The sequence below is a fragment of the Mycena indigotica genome, assembly GCF_014461135.1.
Source record: "Mycena indigotica strain 171206Taipei chromosome Unknown Mind.scaff0001, whole genome shotgun sequence".
NCBI lineage: Eukaryota > Fungi > Basidiomycota > Agaricomycetes > Agaricales > Mycenaceae > Mycena > Mycena indigotica.
The window spans coordinates 5,486,718-5,504,761 of NW_023503000.1; the positions used below are offsets into that span (position 1 = coordinate 5,486,718).

Below are 18,044 nucleotides of genomic sequence, written 5' to 3' on the forward strand. Positions count from 1 at the left end.
TATGCCCGCTGGCCGCGGTTCTGGGGCACACACATGCGTTTGACACCGCTGGAGGGAGTTGGTAGCTACAGCGTCACCCTAACGAATCTGTACCCGCACGGCTATGGAGACGACAAGGCGCCGTTTGAGGATCCGGCGAGCGAGGTTTATACCGCCAAGTTTGTGGTGGTGGATGGCGAGGTTGTTGGGCTCGGTTTCTTCGATGTTGCGATTGGGGATACTACGCGGCGCATGAGGAAGGGCGGGAGTGTGCGTGAGACTGCTGACGTGTGGTTCGAGAAATTATGATGGACATACAATAAGACACGAAAAAAACTGATTTTTGCATCAGGTCACGTGTACAATAGGGTTCATCTCTCATCTCATTGATCTCTCCCCTCTCCACATGTCAGAGGATCCGGCGACTCTCACCAATGACTCGGTCCCGTAGTACGCAGAGCGACTGCTCATCACCTCCTGTCACCCAAGATGACCTGAAGAGCGTACTTGAACACGAGATTCGCAACCACGTGTGGGAATTTTCCCCAATGAGATTCGCAACAAGGGTGTGCCAAAGGACGAGGAAAACCTCTGCGGACGTACTTGAAGTGAAACAGAGGATGGAAATTGCTGACGACATCGACCGGGCTGATTATTACGACCTGGCCGTCGATGAACCAGCGTTTCAGGAGGTTTTCGAGAAGTGCCGCAAGGACCTCGACACAAGCACCTTCATCTCGCGATTCCAAGCCGCTAAGGGTGGTATAGAGGGCAAACAGGATTGCACGCAACTCGTTGCCTTTTTGAATGCTTGTGTGGCCCTCGTAAAATCGAAATGTCCGGATCTCGCCGAAACATCAGTTTATTCGCAACTCGAATTCCTCGTCTATGGCCGACCCACACAAGACGGTATTGAAGGCGAAAAGCCATTAAAGCCTGATATCGTTGGCGTATCGTCCCCTGACTCGCAGAGTAGTGAGGACTGGCGAAACAAGCGCTTCTATTGGTGCCCCCCGAGTGCTACAGAGCCCCTGCCACCGAACGCTGCCGACATCCAGATCGGCATCCCTTTGGAAGTCCAAGATGAATGGCCCGAGCTCCTGCGACAAGCAGCCACATATGGGCATGCTCTATTCGCCGCGAATCCCCTGCGTGTCTATGCCCTTGTTCTCGCATGTAACCCTGTCGAGTGGGACTTGAGATTTCTGCTCTTTCATCGTGGCGGGCTGTCGTGCTCAAAGCCTTTGTCGCTCGTCACGCAACGCGGCCAGGAGGAAATGCTGTGGATCTGGATGGCTTTGTTCACATGCAAGACGGTGGGTGACATCGGCTTGCCGCCATGGTACAATGGGGTTGAAATGCTCTTGCCAGTTGGCGGAGGAGACGCAAAGTCATTGCATGCAAACATTGAGGAGGTTTTGCATAGTGCTGTGTGTTGTCGCGGTCGTGCTACGAACGTGTTCAAACTTTCATACCCTAACCGCCCCGTCGCCGATCTCGCCCCCATCACCACAGCTCGTCGTCCACAGACTCCAGCTTCGACCGTCTCCGATACCAAATCCGGTGCAAGCGACATTAGAAGATGTCATTGGTATGCGGATTTCTTTTGGCCAGGAAAATATATTCATATAGCAATGCAGATCAGCCCGTTACCGCTGAAAAAAGTCAGTAGGGACTCCTTTCTCATAGATTGATGCTGAAGAGCATGCACACTGTAGAGGGGGTGAAAATGGCGGGAAAGGCCAAGAAGGAAGATGTCAGCATAGCCGCATAAGCAGCCGGCTGGACACGTCACCCACATAGCCGTGTGAGTCACCAGAGCCGAGTGAGTCAGCAAGAGTGAGTCATCTGGGTGCTAGGCAACGCGGCGCCGAGTGACTAGGCAACGCGGCGCCGAGTGACTCAGTGGCTTGTCCGCAGCAACGGCTGAGGTATATAAAGGGCCCCCATGTAGTAGGTAGACCAGTGAATCCCCCCCTTCGGGTTCCCTCCCCTTTCGCGCCGCTTTGGGCCAGGGTTAACGGAAGCCGTCAACGACTAAGCGAGTACTGTATACGATCACGATCACGGCCCCGCGGGGTATTGTATTGAAGAACACCTGTCAACGTCGTCGCCGCTGTCGCCGTCGCCGTCAACGTCAACGTCGTCGGTCCGAGAGTGAATAGGTGCCCTTGAGTTGTTACCCCGTTCCCACGCTAGAACTGCTGCGCGGTTCATCGAGTTCTTGCCTATACACCCCTCCCCTTTCGTCGTCGGGTCTGGTACCCTTGAACCCACCTGCTTAGTCATCTCCGTGATCACGTGACCACACCGACTCTGTTTATGAGAAACAACTTGGCATAACCTTGGTTAGACTGTGACTATGCTCAGACGCATCTTGCCAAATATGGAACGTCGCCCTCACCTGATGGAGCGACCCATATCTGGAACATTATTGCTATATATGGCATATTGTTTGATGCTCTTGATGCTGGCTTCAGTGCTATCAGCAACAATAATAAAAAACAATAAATAACATATCAACAACAACAAATATATTCGATGTGACGGTGACTGTGACTACTACCCTTTTGGGAAGTTGCTTTGGTTTTGGTTTTGGTTTCGTATTGGGTTGGTGTTTAGAGGGAGTTGGTCTTTCCTCTTATGATATGGTGAGCAGGTCTCTTATGTACCCACACCCACACCCACACCCACACCCACATCCACATCCACACCCACACCCGCATCCACATCCACATCCACATCACCCACATCATCACTATCATCATTGACATCATCACCACTTACATCATCATCACTCTCTATCTATCTATGGTTCCCACTCAGCTTTGTCATCTTCCTCTTCTTCTTATGGGTTGCAGCATGCATATACTTTGCATGGAGCCCTGACCTCACTCAGTTTGATTTAGTTGTTTGTGTTGTTTGTGGAGTTTCCACTTTCATCATAGCTTCTATTTCATGCGTTTCATCTGGAGCCCACCGCGAGGGGCTCATCCACAAGAAGAAAGACAATGACAAGCTGGAGTTGGGACCACCACACCTTGTACCATGTGACTCTGCTGGCAGGGTCACCCACAATAACAACATTGCTGTCATCAATGCTGGCCATGATCAGCAACCCTTACCTATGGTCAACTTTCCATTGATGGGCAATCAGATGGAAGATAATATGCAGGGCAACATGCAGGGCAACATGCAGGGCAATATGGCCTCTGTGTTTATGGCTGGAAACTCACAGATACCTCGTCTGAAACAAGGGCAACCCTACTCTGGATCTAATGCAGCAGTTCCAGTACCAGCTTCTTCAGCTGTAGCTCCCTTTCGGATTCCAAGGTCATGGGAGGACCAATGCCCAAAGTTTACCAGTGATTTGATTGATGATCTGGTGGATTTTCTTGACAATATGGTCAGCATTTTCGAACTTGGCAGCATCAAGGATAAGCAGAAGAAGAAGGAGCTTCTGACAAGTTATCTGCCTACCAGGAAAAGGTTATTCTGGAGAGGACTTAGGACATATGGGGCTGCCTATTCATATGCTGCATTTATTGCAGAGATTCATTCCCTCTATCCAGAGTTGAAGGCAAGAGAAGTTGGAACATTGCATGGTCTGGAGGAACTATGTGCAGAGCATCAAGGACTTGAACTTGATAAAGAAGGACCCCTTATCAGGTTTGGAAGACAGTTTATGGTTCTGGTGGAGAAGCTCCAACAGGAACCTTCAATCTTGACAAATAGGGAAGCATGCAAGTATTACTTGGGAACATTTGACCATAGATCAGCAAAAGAATTGCAACAGGCAGTGCTGGATAGGAAGATAGGACAAATTGTTCTGGAAGAGCATGGTCTACAAACTTCAACAAACCAGAGACGTCGTGAAGACACTATTGCATTATCTGAATTGGTGAAGACAGCTGAAAGGCTTGCTGCAATGGGCACCATATCTATGAAGGATAATGATTCAGAGGAGCTCAAGGCAGAAACTAGCCAAGATATTGATGAAGCTCCATCAGAACATGAGGACCAGAAAAGGAACCAAGTGACCAGGCTAGACCAAGTCAGGAATCCAGAAAAGTTCACAGATCAGTCTAGAGTGGAATGGAGTTCAGGAAAACTGGTGGTGCAAGGACCAGGGTCACAAATGCCACAACTAGAACATGTGACAAACCATCCAAGGCTACCTATAGCTAGGTCAAGAGAAGCTTGGAGGACACCACTACCACAGCAGGCAAAGCCAGTTCAGCAGCTGAAAAAGATGTCTGTTTTTGCACAGGATGTAGATACTACAAGACATTTGACTGAACAGCTAGATGATTTACATGCAGACTTGCATGAGCAGTCTAGGCTTCTCCAAGAAGGACTTTATTCTGTGCTAGCAGATATGGACTCTAACAAGACCTCAAGGATGAAAATGGAGCATACACCAAGTCAAATGGAGGACAATATCAATCAGACACTGGGATATCTTGAGGACTCCCACTCTCACCTCAGAGATAAAGTTGATGGTATGAAGGAGGTCATGGATAGAATCCAAGAAGTCCAGAAATATGAAGGCACTGCACTCCAAAGTTTACAAGACCAGGTTAAGCAACAGATGTTGCATTTAGATCAGATGGAATCTAGTCTTGAAGGACTAGTCAACTCAACTAAACAACTGGAGTACTCAACTAGAGATGACATCAGTGATGCATTTGGAAAACTCCAGAATAACTTGAACTCACTACAGGCCCAATCATCAGAGCAGTTCAGCAGAAGCCAGGATACTATTGGCCAGATTGAAGACAAGATAGGACAGCTGGTACCAGATGATGGCGCTATGGTCCAAAGGGCATGGTTGATGAATTTTTACCGTGATCAATGGAATAGGGGCTTCCAGGGCAATGATCAATCAACATCAGGCCAGAAATTTGTTCCTTTATTGACCAAGAAGCAACGGCAAGCTATGGAGCGAGCAGATAAACAGATTCTAGATGCACAAAACTCTGGGAAGAAGATAAAGAAGACCCAGGGGAATAAGAAAGAAAAAGTCCAAGGGAGCCATGACACTTGTGGAAATGATTGACTCTACTCTGGAAAATTTGAATTTGGGGTTGAGTTGAAGAGTGGTCAAGAGAAATGAAATGCCACAATCCAAGAAACTGGGCCCTAATCACAGAGATGTGGCACAACATTGTTCTTGGAGGAGAAGCCAGATAAATATTGGAAGAAGAGAGGATTTTCTGATCTGGAAAATATGCAACATTGGCGCTGAGTGAGGACACTCAGGATTTTTCAATGGGGGAGATGAAGAGCATGCACACTGTAGAGGGGGTGAAAATGGCGGGAAAGGCCAAGAAGGAAGATGTCAGCATAGCCGCATAAGCAGCCGGCTGGACACGTCACCCACATAGCCGTGTGAGTCACCAGAGCCGAGTGAGTCAGCAAGAGTGAGTCATCTGGGTGCTAGGCAACGCGGCGCCGAGTGACTAGGCAACGCGGCGCCGAGTGACTCAGTGGCTTGTCCGCAGCAACGGCTGAGGTATATAAAGGGCCCCCATGTAGTAGGTAGACCAGTGAATCCCCCCCTTCGGGTTCCCTCCCCTTTCGCGCCGCTTTGGGCCAGGGTTAACGGAAGCCGTCAACGACTAAGCGAGTACTGTATACGATCACGATCACGGCCCCGCGGGGTATTGTATTGAAGAACACCTGTCAACGTCGTCGCCGCTGTCGCCGTCGCCGTCAACGTCAACGTCGTCGGTCCGAGAGTGAATAGGTGCCCTGTCAAGTGCCGTGCAGAACAGAGGGGGTTTCTACTATAGCTAACAAGCCAGTAGCTGCCTGACACGAATGAACACAAGACCAACCGGACCGGAGCGGAGTCGGAGCGGAGCAAGGTCCGCGAGCGGAGTGAAATCCGGTTGAAGGACAAGAGAAGAGAGAAGAGTTTTCGGAGTCGTTCCGCACAGAGGAGGAGTGCAAGTAACGTTTATAATCAAGCTAAAGTACCGTAGCTACTTTAGCTGCTTAAATACTACAAGTAAGTAGAAAGGGAAGACCATAAGTAAGTACAAGGTACGGAGTGCATATGGAAAGTAACAAGCATAAGGACATACGGAGATATAAGTAACAAGGCGAAAGACATACAGAGTACAAGGTCGCCGGAGCGACCGGATCGGATCGGGCCGGAACCCGGCGGACCGTGACCGGTCCGCGGGCCGCGGCACATGACGGATGCACGGATATGACAGTATCCCCCTCTTAGGCACGAGGCCTGCGAGAGCCCAGAAGATTCGATGGAAACCCTGCGGAAGTTTAAAATTAAATGGCTGCAGGGCCGCAGCTTGGCGCAGCAAAGGAATTGGCGGAAACGGAGGCGATGATCAAAAGTTTGTCGGAGAGTGCCGGATTCGTGGTATATAAGGCCGTGGGATTTCGTGATGGCGGACCCAAACTCTCTCCTCTCTACCACCACCACCATGTCGTTGCGCGCCATCCGTAAATACTCCGTTGCGGAGCGTACGGAGGAATAACTAACCGTTTTGTAGCCTGTTATCGCTGCGTCAAGAAGGAGCTGGAGTGCGTGGACCAGCCGGTGACGAAAACCAACGCGTCGTCGTGCGTTGAATGCGTGGACGCCAAGGCCGCCTGCGACTGGCCCGGAAAGCCTCCGAAGGCCAAAAGGGTCGTAAGACCAAAAGGGTGCGTGAAGCAGCCAACGGAGTGAAATCGAAACTGACCTTCGACTTAGCGAAGCTGGCCTATCAAAAGAGCATCGCGAGTTGCTCGAGCGGAGCCGCTCCGAGCTCAAAGCGAGCCAGGAGAAGACGGAGATGCTCACCCAACTGGCGAACGAGCAGGGGCAGCATCTCATTACGCTGTCGAAGGCGCTCCACGAGCTGAGAGCGAGGGTGACCCGTGGAGACATTGGGTCGGAGTCGCCGGAGCCGGAAGGACAGGAGGGCGAAGGGAGTGGGCTGAGGGAGGAGTCGCCAGAGGCGGAAAGTCCTCAGGCCGCCAACGAGCGCGCCTATAAGGAGGAGCTCCGCCGTCTGGTTGACGAGATGGAGGCAGACGCGGCGAGGGAGAGGGCGCGAAAGCGTCAGCGGGCGGAGACTCCGGTCGTCGAGTCGAGCGACGACGACGAGGTCGAGCAACCGGTGCGCCAACGCCGGAGGATCTTCCGCAAGGGCTCTGGCCCGCGCGCAAATCCTGCGTCGTTGTTCGACGACGAGTTGCCGTCGTTCATCGACGACGAGGCGGAGGAGTCCGTGGATGGGGGCTCGAAGGAGTCGTCGGAGGAGGAGGAGGAGGAGTCCGAAGTGGACAAAAAGGCAAGGGGAAGCAGCGAGCGGAAAGCTCACCGGAGAAGGTCCGGGCCCGTCGTGCCCCTGCGACGATCGCGGTGCCCAACTGGGTGCCACCAGTCATCCGGATCCCCGATCCGCTCGACATCGCCGAGTCACGGCGGCTTTCGGAGTGGGAACGGGCGGAACGGGAAGCGCGAGAAGAGGCGTAAGCAAACCGCCAGGAAGAACGAGCGCCGACGGGAGAACAAGAAGAAGGGAAAGGAGCAGGAGAAGGCTCAGGAGAAGAAGACCGGGCCTAGCAAGAAGAAGTAGGTAGCAGAACGGCCAATTGTAGATAGAAAAATGGCCTTTGTATATAGAATAGAATCCGCAATGAGTCCGAAACGAGTGTGAGTGAGCGAGTAAGCAAAGAACCGGAGGGAATCCGAAAAGGCTAGTAGTCCGGCCCAGGCTTGTCCGGGTGTTGGCGGTGGAAGCTGTCGATAAGCTCTTGAGCTTCTAAGTCGTCAGCGCCAACCCACGTATACTGCTCGTCAGTATCTTCGTAGCCCAACCACTCCACGTAGTACCGGAGCTGAACCCGGTAGCGACGGTCAATTTTAGAGTCAACCACAGCTTTTACCTCGAAGTGTTGTTCACCATCGACTTCAACCGCAGCCGGAGGCTCGTCCGTACGAGTCGGGAACGGATTGGGATAGTGCTTTTCGAGTTGAGAGACGTGAAAGACCGGATGGACTCCGCGAAGCTTTTGAGGCAAGCGGAGCGTATAGGAAGCGGAGGAGGGTTTGGCGATGATCTCGTAAGGTCCAAGGTACTGCTCAGAGAATTTGGCGGTAGGGCGTGTGGTAGAAATATGTTCAGCGCTAACGTAGACACTTTCACCAACCTCGAAGATCGGATCCGGAGTGCGCTTGCCGTCTGCCGTCTCTTTGTACCGCTCCTGAGCGGAGGAGATCTGTTTTCGAAGAAACTCGTGAAGGGATTCCAAGTCAACGACGTAGTCCTTGGCGTAAACATTAGCCACATCTCGTTCAGGATGAATGGTAAGAGATGGATTGTAGCCTTTGTTAGCGAAGAACGGAGAGACTCCGGTTGACGCGTTAGGTGCGTTGTTGTAGGCGAACTCGGCAAGCGGAAGCAGGCGGTCCCAGTCGTCTTGCTGATACGAGACGTACATGCGGATGAATTGTTCGAGCGTTTGGTTAGCGCGCTCAACCTGTCCGTTAGCTGACGGATGCCAACCCGAAGTGTAGTGTAGCTCCATGTTGAGTAACTCGCCTAATGACCGGAAGAAAGCGGACACGAATTCCGATCCACGGTCAGAGGACACATGGGAAGGGACTCCGTGTTTAGAGAAGACGTGAATAAGGAAGAAGTGGGCTAGATCTTTTGAGTTGACGTGTTTGTCGCAAGGAATGAAGATAGCCTGTTTGGAGGCACGATCAACAATGACTAGAATAGAGTCAAACTCGCCAGATTTTGGTAAGCCCTCGATGAAATCCATCGAAATAGAATGCCAAGGTCGTTCCGGCACCGGAAGGGGTTTAAGTAACCCAAACGGTTTATGTCGAGGCTTCTTGTTGCGTTTACAGAGAACGCAAGATTGCACATAGTCACGGACGAAGGTCCGCAACTCCGGCCAGGTATAGTCGCGTCGTACGAGTTCGAGAGTGCGATTTTGCCCGAAATGGCCAGAAAGAATATGGTCGTGTTTATGTTGAAGGACACGTACCCGCAATGCATCGGAGCCGGAGCCGGTTCCGACCAAAGGGACATAGATACGGTCATCAAGTCGTAGAAGACCTGAATCGTCAACAGACCAGCGCGAAGAAGAACCTGACTTTGCAGCCTTTAGACCAGCGGAAGCAGCGGAGTCGTCCGGAAGAGCTGCGAGGATGTCTGTGTGCAGCTTCTCAGTATCCATTACGACCGTTGCTCGGAGGACAACATCCTCGAGATACGATGCGCGTAGAGACGTTGTGAGTTGTTCAGTAGCGAAAATTGGGCGCAAATTTTGCGGATTAACCTTACGGTAATCATTATCCCCCTCTTTAGGGTAGACGTCCCATCGTCTAGTTAACGCATCGGGTTTTCCGCCCAGACGGCCCGGACGGAAGCGGATTACCATGTTAAAATGGCAAAGGTACTCGGACCAGCGGACCTGACGACGAGTAAGAATCTTGGTAGTAGAGAAGTACTCAAGATTCTTGTGATCGGTTACGACATCGATCGGAAGCGGAGCGCCCTCCAGATAGTGGCGCCAGATAGTGAAGGCATCGAAGATGGCCAACAACTCTTTGTCGTGCACGTCGTAGTTGAGTTCGGCTGGACCAAGGGTTCGGCTGCGGAAGGCAACCGGATGAATGTCGCCGTCATCCCCGTTGATAGAGAGGATAGAGGCGATGGCATAGTCGGAGGCGTCCGTTTCGACAGTAATTTGCCGACCAGGCACCCAATGGTGAAGTATTGGGGACTGTTTAAAGGCATTCTTAAGCGTATTAAACGCCGCCTCGCAGTCCTCCGACCAGTTCCACTTGGTATTGGCTCGTGTGAGACGAGTCAACGGAACGGTAGTGTCGGAGTAGTAAGGAATGAAACGCCGATAGAAATTACAGAACCCAAGAAAAGACTGTACGTCTTTGACCTTGCGTGGCACAGGCCAGTCGACGATAGCCGCAACTTTCTCCGGAGACATCCGGAAACCATCAGGTGAAAGGATATAGCCCAAGTACTCACAAGACTCCACACTGAACTCGCACTTAGATAGTTTGCAATAAAGTCCAGCGTCGCGTAAGCGTCGGAGTACCTCCCGTACATGTTTGCGGTGCTCGGAGGGGTTGTCCGAATAGATTAGTATGTCGTCAAGGTAAACAATGACGCACACATCCAACATATCCGCGAAGAGGCTATTGACGAAGCGTTGAAAAGCCGAAGGCGCGTTCATGAGGCCTTCAGGAACAACCCTCCATTCGTAAGAACCATACCGTGAGCGAAACGCTGTTTTCCACTCGTCACCCTCCGCTATGCGGAGCAAGTGGTAAGCGTGACGCAAGTCCAGCTTCGTATAGATCCTAGCTCGACCCGGAGCGTCAAGGAGATCGGAAATGAGCGGAAGCGGATAGCGGTCGCGTTTAGTGATACGATTGAGACCACGGTAGTCGACACAAAGTCGAAGAGAGCCGTCCTTCTTCTTAGCGAATAGGATCGGAGCACCATGAGAGGATTTAGACGGATAAATGAAGCCCGCCTTGAGATTCTTGTCGATGAAGTCGCGTAAGGCTTCGAGCTCGGCTTGAGAGATAGAGTAAAGGTGTCCGATAGGCGGAACAGCTCCGTCCTCAGTCTCGATGTGCAAGTCGAACTCTCTATGCGGTGGCAGATTATAAGCTTCAGTCTCTGAAAAGACTTCAGCGTAGTCATGGTATTCGGAAGGGAGTCCGTCAGGCGGGCCAGATGCAGAAGCCGCATTACCACGGACCGTCGGAACGGTGGTCCGTAAGGTATACTGAACGGTACCTTCTTGACGAATAGCTGCCGAATAAGCCGCAGCTGAGACAAGAGAGATGTGAGGGGCCGAAAAGGGTGAAGTGCCTTGACTAGAGGCCGAATCCATAGAAGGATCAGACTCCATAGAAGGAAGCAAGACAGGAGGAGGCGACAAGGGAGTGTTCAGAGGCGACGAAGGGGCCGGAACGGTGTCCGCCGGAGTGTCGTCCGTAGAGGATGGTTTCTGAACCAAGACAGGCGTAGTCGCCAGTGGTGTCGACACAGGATCACTAGGAGTAGTGGAACGGAAAGAGATACTGCCTGCGGACCAGTCAATCAACGGATTGAAGCGGTGCAGCCAGTTGTATCCAAGAACCAGTTGACTAGGAGGATCAAGACGAGTGACATAGAAGTCCAAGATTTGAATGTCGCCAGAAGGGAAAAGAATCGGTAGCCGGACTTGGCTCCGAATGATAGAACTAGAGCCGTCGAGATATCGGAGCTTAACGGGCGCGATCGAGTAAGGCACAAAACCATATATTTTACACGCCTGAGCAGATATAAAACAGTGAGAGGAGCCAGAGTCGATGAGTGTCCGTAAGCGGGAGTTGAATCCCGCGGCAAGTGAAGAGAGTACAGAAATATGCGTGGTTGAATACGCTTCGGGTCCGGATAGCGACTCCGAAAGAGGTCCGAGGGCGTCCACAGCAGAGAATAAGTCGAGATTAAGAGCGTTAGGGGAAAGAGAGGAAGCGTTGAGAAAAGCCTCGGGCCAAGTAGGGGCACTGCCAGAGTCAACGCAACCCTGATGGAGTGCAGAGGCATCAGGGCTGCTGTCTATTTTTTTGACTCGGCAGCGTCGGAGGCAGGAGCAGCCTCCGTGGTCGAAGCTTTGGCCTGAGCATTGGCCGGACGCTTCTTGCAATTGTCAGCCGTATGACCCTTACCTCCACAATAGAGGCAAAGGCCCTCTTTGATCCGTCGTTCCTTCTCCGCAGCATTGAGATGGCCACCCTTCAAAAGGTGAGAGAAAGTCGAAGTCTTACCCCCGGAGTTGTTTCCGTTACCGGACCCGGAGCCAGAGGCGCGATTATTGCCCCCGTTCGACTTGTTGTTGCCGTTGTTGTTGCCTTTGGAGTTGGAGTTGGACGAACCAGAAGTTCCAGTCGATGAAGAACTGGATCCCGAAGACGACGAGTTGTTAGACCCGCCAGACTTCTTCCCACCACCCTTCTGGTTACCGCCACCGGAGCCAGACCCTCCGGAATCCTTGAGATTATTCTCGCGGATTATCTCCTCCTTGCGTCGCCAATAGCGAGTGTCGATTTTGACTGCCGCAAGGCGCACGCCGACCAGTGTGTTCGCGTAGTCGACGCGAGAAAGCTCGTCCTTGATGCGTCGAGGGAGACCTTCGTAGAATTGGGATCGGAGGGCTTCCGGACCCCAGAATGTGTGAGACGCAAGTCGAGTAAACTCGATCACATAGGTCGTAATCTTGTCCTCGCTCTTCATCCTCAAGATGCGGAGTGATGCCTCCGCGTCACCAACCGGATCAGCCGGACCGAACGTAGTCTGAAGCTCTGATAGGAAGAGCTCCAAATTTCCGTCCCAGTACGGAACGGAGTCCGGATCGTCGCTGAACAGTTGGGGTTCAAACCACGACAAGGCATTACCTCGAAGATAAGAGAGGATGTAGACAATCTTCTCCGAGTCCGTAGTGAACTCAGAGGGACGTTCAGCAAAATGCAAATAGCACTGAGTGAGGAAAGGACGAAGCTTTAAAGGGTCAGAGCCTTCGAAAGGCTCTGGATTACGGAGATTGGACTTTCCGTTTCGAGACGTTTTGAGGGAGAATTGTTGAGCCGTGGCCTGATTTTGCGACATAGTGTTAATCGCAGCAGCCAGAGCAGCCAGACCAGAAACGATGCTAGCTGCCATTCTCTCTCCATCAGTAGGTCCCCTAGGTGCCGGAGGGGCACCCGGGCCACCAGGACCACCAGGCGGGTTACCTCCCGGAGGACCTCCGCCTCCAGGACCACCGCCGCCAGGACCACCAGGACCGCCGGGTCCGCCGGGGCCACCTCCTGGGCCACCGCCGCCACCCGGACCGCCAGGTCCATCAGAACCATCAGGACCATTAGGGTCTTCTGGACCCCCAGGACCACCGGGACCCTCACCAAGCGGGCTATTACGACCGCCAGGGGAGCCAGGGCCATCTCCACCATTATCTGGCCCACCAGGATTAGCAGAACCAGAACCAGTACCATGTTGTTCCTCTGTTTCAACAGGGGGAGGAACAATTTCACCTTGTTGCTCTACTTCCTCATCGATTTGGGTGAACCGGGTGTGATCCGGTATCGCAGCGGCCAATTCGGCCGGAATGGTTCCGCGCAAGCCAGTTACATCAGCATTAAATTGCCGAATAGGATTGTTGATTGGGAGAGGCGGAACAGGCGGATCCAAATAAGTCGATGGGTGAGGAGCGGAGCGTCGTCCGAAGTTTGGTTCTAAGGACTGACGTGCCGAAGGGCGCAAAGTGACGTATGAAGCGCCTTGAGGCAAAGGAGAAGGTGAGACTGGATGTTGCATGGGAGCGTGAAGAGCAGGGGGTGTGTTGTAAAGATTCCCAGGGGGAAACGAAGAAAACAGAGCAGAATTTCGCCGATCAGCATGAACTCGTAGGTTTAGGCCCTCGTAGAAGTTAACCGGAGGAGCCGGAGGAGACGACTGTTGAGGCCATCCCGGACGAGTCGGAAATCGACGAGGATCGTTGGGGGTGAGAAACGTTGTTGGGAATTGTCGTAAGACATGAGGAAAAGCCAGACAGATGAGCTTGATTATACTGTCAAGTGCCGTGCAGAACAGAGGGGGTTTCTACTATAGCTAACAAGCCAGTAGCTGCCTGACACGAATGAACACAAGACCAACCGGACCGGAGCGGAGTCGGAGCGGAGCAAGGTCCGCGAGCGGAGTGAAATCCGGTTGAAGGACAAGAGAAGAGAGAAGAGTTTTCGGAGTCGTTCCGCACAGAGGAGGAGTGCAAGTAACGTTTATAATCAAGCTAAAGTACCGTAGCTACTTTAGCTGCTTAAATACTACAAGTAAGTAGAAAGGGAAGACCATAAGTAAGTACAAGGTACGGAGTGCATATGGAAAGTAACAAGCATAAGGACATACGGAGATATAAGTAACAAGGCGAAAGACATACAGAGTACAAGGTCGCCGGAGCGACCGGATCGGATCGGGCCGGAACCCGGCGGACCGTGACCGGTCCGCGGGCCGCGGCACATGACGGATGCACGGATATGACATGCCCTTGAGTTGTTACCCCGTTCCCACGCTAGAACTGCTGCGCGGTTCATCGAGTTCTTGCCTATACACCCCTCCCCTTTCGTCGTCGGGTCTGGTACCCTTGAACCCACCTGCTTAGTCATCTCCGTGATCACGTGACCACACCGACTCTGTTTATGAGAAACAACTTGGCATAACCTTGGTTAGACTGTGACTATGCTCAGACGCATCTTGCCAAATATGGAACGTCGCCCTCACCTGATGGAGCGACCCATATCTGGAACATTATTGCTATATATGGCATATTGTTTGATGCTCTTGATGCTGGCTTCAGTGCTATCAGCAACGACAATAACAAAAACAATAAATAACATATCAACAACAACAAATATATTCGATGTGACGGTGACTGTGACTACTACCCTTTTGGGAAGTTGCTTTGGTTTTGGTTTTGGTTTCGTATTGGGTTGGTGTTTAGAGGGAGTTGGTCTTTCCTCTTATGATATGGTGAGCAGGTCTTACATGTCTACACCCACACCCACACCCACACCCACATCCACATCCACACCCACACCCACATCCACATCCACATCCACATCACCCACATCATCACTATCATCATTGACATCATCACCACTTACATCATCATCACTCTCTATCTATCTATGGTTCCCACTCAGCTTTGTCATCTTCCTCTTCTTCTTATGGGTTGCAGCATGCATATACTTTGCATGGAGCCCTGACCTCACTCAGTTTGATTTAGTTGTTTGTGTTGTTTGTGGAGTTTCCACTTTCATCATAGCTTCTATTTCATGCGTTTCAATGCTGATTTCCCACCAGAAATCCGACCAAAAATCGCCCAATATCCACTTGGAGAACTCAAGATGGCATCCAAGGTTTTCACCAAGCCATTGAGCACATCGGAAGAGGAAAAACAAGTGATACTCAAGTCGATTTGGGATCGAGACAATCCGACTTGGAAAACCATCGAAGACGAGCTGGCGTCGGCCTGCGATGAACTATTTGGCTGCCCAGGACACCACTATTCGTGTACCCCGGCTGACGAAACTTCCGGCCCCTTCACGAACCACCTTCTTCTCCCTACCCCCGAAGAGGTTATGGATCTCAAGCAGTTCCATTGGCCTGTCTTCAGTAAGACTGTCCCATCAGAACCAGAATGGCGCAGTCAGCTCTACCATTTGTTTCACACAATTGGGTCGTCGCTTGTCTCCTCACCAAATCCTCTCGCACTCTTTGTCGCAATCCTCCATACTTTACTTGGTGGGTCTACTAGTGGTTTCTGGCTTCATACGTTGATTAGTGATTGGCAGGATGGCTTGCGATGTTTCAACTTGGCTATTTCCACCGGGATCCGAGCATAGGGAACCTACTTCGCCTCGCAGAAGCTGTTGCGATGAAAAAATTCGAGATTGATCTGAGACTCGCGCCTGACGCCATCGACGACCTTATCGTCAAGTTTAGACATCTCGGCTTGAACCCTTTGAGTGGTTCGTTGATTGTCGAGAGCAAGCACAACGCGTCAAAGACCTACTCGAAACCCTGGGTGTGGGGGCTGATGCATCCGGCCTCATTATTGATGGTGATAATGCAGTCAAGTGGCACCATTTCGATGCTCCCCGAAATTCCACGCGTTCGGTAAGGTGCAAAGCGAGTCTAAGTACTGGTTCAACGTCTCATCCGTTTTAGGGCACTGTAGAATTCATGTCTGAAGCTCTTCTCCATGATATTCACGCAGGAAGTGATCACTTATACTCCCCTGTCGACGATCTGTGGGCGGTGTACTTTGTCTGTCAATGGGCTGCAGTATTCCGAGATAAAGTCAAACTAAGCCACCTGACACTCCTACGCCAACAGTTGAGCACGAGCCGAAGTACTGCGACACGCCATATTCAACGGCGAATAACAGCCGATGATTTCCAACTCTACGGAGATTTTCTGCCTCAATGCGTATCTTTGCTATCGGCGTGGGATACGAGATTGGAGGCATTGGAGAGAGATTTCAAGGATGCACAGAAAGCCACTGGGGGCAACAATGATCTTTTGCGACTAATGTTCTTGTCGTTTGCATATCGCGGAGTCGGTGATTTCATGGAGGTCTTATTGGAGTGGAAGCAGAGGAACAATATGACTTAGCACTCTCTTTTTGGGCGCCGTTCCTAAAAAAAAAAGCTGTCGGCCGAGGATGACGAGAAGGGTACCAGGAGCAAGCTGAAGCGGGCTTGCGATATGTGTCAGCGCACTGGCAAAAAGCGACGTTTTGCGTAATATTGTAGTATCTGGGATTACTTCTTCTCACATTTACCGAGCTAGGCGGTGGTGGAGAGTCACAAATGAATGTATGAAGAAATTATCGAGGTCGATGACAGGCAGACAATCTATCTCGGAATCAGGCAATCAGAAAGCTACTACTAGGGCCGCTGGATCCTCGCTAGCATTATTCCACGTTGACGAGTCTGCACTCCAGGAGCATGCTGCCCGTTCCGCGAAGTCACGATGTCGGAAGCGACGTCCTCCGACTCCAGCATCGATCCATGTTCAGCATGCTGACTTGTACTATCTTCACTATCCGAGTAATCAGCGACCGTTGATGCGGCAACGGCGTGGTGAGTGAACTGGCTAAGGCTGAGGATGTTCCTCAGTTTCATTGGATGGGAATAGGGATAGGAGCGCACTTACCGGTGATGATGCCGCTCGATCTCCTCATCAGGGTTGTAAACCATCAAGGTCACAGCACTACGAACAGGTCTCTGCCAGTGCGTTATTGCTCAATGAGGACAGCAGAAGTTATAGAGCACTTGCTGGTGTCAGTGGTTCAAGTTGTGGGTTTTGAATCGTCACAAGAATAGGAATTTCAGCCTAATAGTTCAAATGATGAGGGTAGCTGAAGCTTCAAAAACTAACATTTACCGATGGTTCTAGGTTTCGCGTCGTTTCGGGAATGGGAAGCTCAGCCTGACAGTCCGAGTCTGGGGTATGGGAGCTTGAAGGCTAGTTTCGTATTGAGCAAGACTTTTCAGTCAGCCCAGAACAATTTCAGATGCTCACAATTGGCTCCGGGTGAATTGCTTGCGATTGGGTTAGTGATTGAAGAAATGGTGTGATGCTCATGTCCTGCGGGCGTAAAATGGGCCTCTCTTTGGCTTTCTATGAAAAACATAGGCACCCTGCGGTTTCAAGAGTGACAAATTGAATACCACCCGGTCTAACTTGTCCCTGCACAAAGTTAGGATAATGGACCAACGTTAACAGCGACTCAGAAGGCGTCTACATACTTGAGAAGATTCTTTTTTGTCTTCGGGGACGGGGCTTGCGGAGTTCTGAGTAGCGATAAGTCATAGAAGAAGAGAAAATATAACACAGTACATTCGAGCCAAATTCTCGCCGACATTCGAAGACTCGGACCGGTCGGAGAGTGGTGTATGTTGCTCTGGGATCAATGAATAAGGTGGGGGAGGTATGCTGTCTCCGTGTCGCTTCTGATTGGATATCCCCTGAAATGGTCGGAAGGTGGGATTTTGTTAGAGGGAGCAAGGTGCGTAATCTGGGCAGACCTTCACTCTGAGCGACAAGTGTGTAGCATCATAATTCAACGATGCTGCCAACCTGCGAGTAGGAATGCTCAGCGTGCCGCGGAAGGGGTCTTGGATAATCTTGTCGCAGACCACATCACGTTTAGTAGCCTGCCTATGTTCGACTAGGTAAGGATATGATGAGAAAAATATGGGTTGTTAGGACTTACAGTTGCATGTCTCTTATTACAGGTGTCAGCTCGTTTTGCGCCCAATACGGCATAGTCTCTCCAAGATCATCAAGGCTTTGGTCCATCACGTCCAGGGCTTCCATTGTCGACTTTGTTGGCGATCGAAAGAGATTGAACTTGGTGCTATTGGGACCAGGAGCACTTGTAGTATCAGTGGAAGGAGATTGACGATCGGACATGAGAGGGAGAGGAGAAAGAGAACCTCCATGCAAAGACCACGTTCA

The 18,044-nt window shown here is 51.4% G+C and overlaps 3 protein-coding genes across 3 annotated transcripts; 2 read left to right on the forward strand and 1 right to left on the reverse strand.

The window, feature by feature from the left end:
- Positions 1-33: 33 nt before the first annotated feature.
- Positions 34-1,753, forward strand: MIND_00153700 (Pkinase-fungal domain-containing protein; the record flags this gene model as incomplete). The annotated part of the gene is made up of 6 exons (XM_037358462.1): positions 34-249; positions 332-387; positions 431-1,295; positions 1,351-1,570; positions 1,620-1,643; positions 1,698-1,753. The coding sequence occupies 6 exons, from the start codon at positions 34-36 to the stop codon at positions 1,751-1,753; spliced, it is 1,437 nt and encodes a 478-aa protein (XP_037226372.1).
- A 13,098-nt stretch (positions 1,754-14,851) lies between these two features.
- MIND_00153800 (uncharacterized protein) lies at positions 14,852-15,756 on the forward strand (the record flags this gene model as incomplete). Its single annotated transcript, XM_037358463.1, has 3 exons — positions 14,852-15,320; positions 15,371-15,695; positions 15,747-15,756. 3 exons carry the CDS (start codon positions 14,852-14,854, stop codon positions 15,754-15,756), a joined length of 804 nt encoding a protein of 267 aa, XP_037226373.1.
- Positions 15,757-16,468: 712 nt separating this feature from the next.
- MIND_00153900 (uncharacterized protein) lies at positions 16,469-17,999 on the reverse strand (the record flags this gene model as incomplete). Its single annotated transcript, XM_037358464.1, has 10 exons — positions 16,469-16,682; positions 16,737-16,824; positions 16,856-16,916; positions 16,968-17,048; positions 17,106-17,204; positions 17,255-17,273; positions 17,333-17,377; positions 17,424-17,551; positions 17,612-17,744; positions 17,800-17,999. The coding sequence occupies 10 exons, from the start codon at positions 17,997-17,999 to the stop codon at positions 16,469-16,471; spliced, it is 1,068 nt and encodes a 355-aa protein (XP_037226374.1).
- Positions 18,000-18,044: the final 45 nt, after the last annotated feature.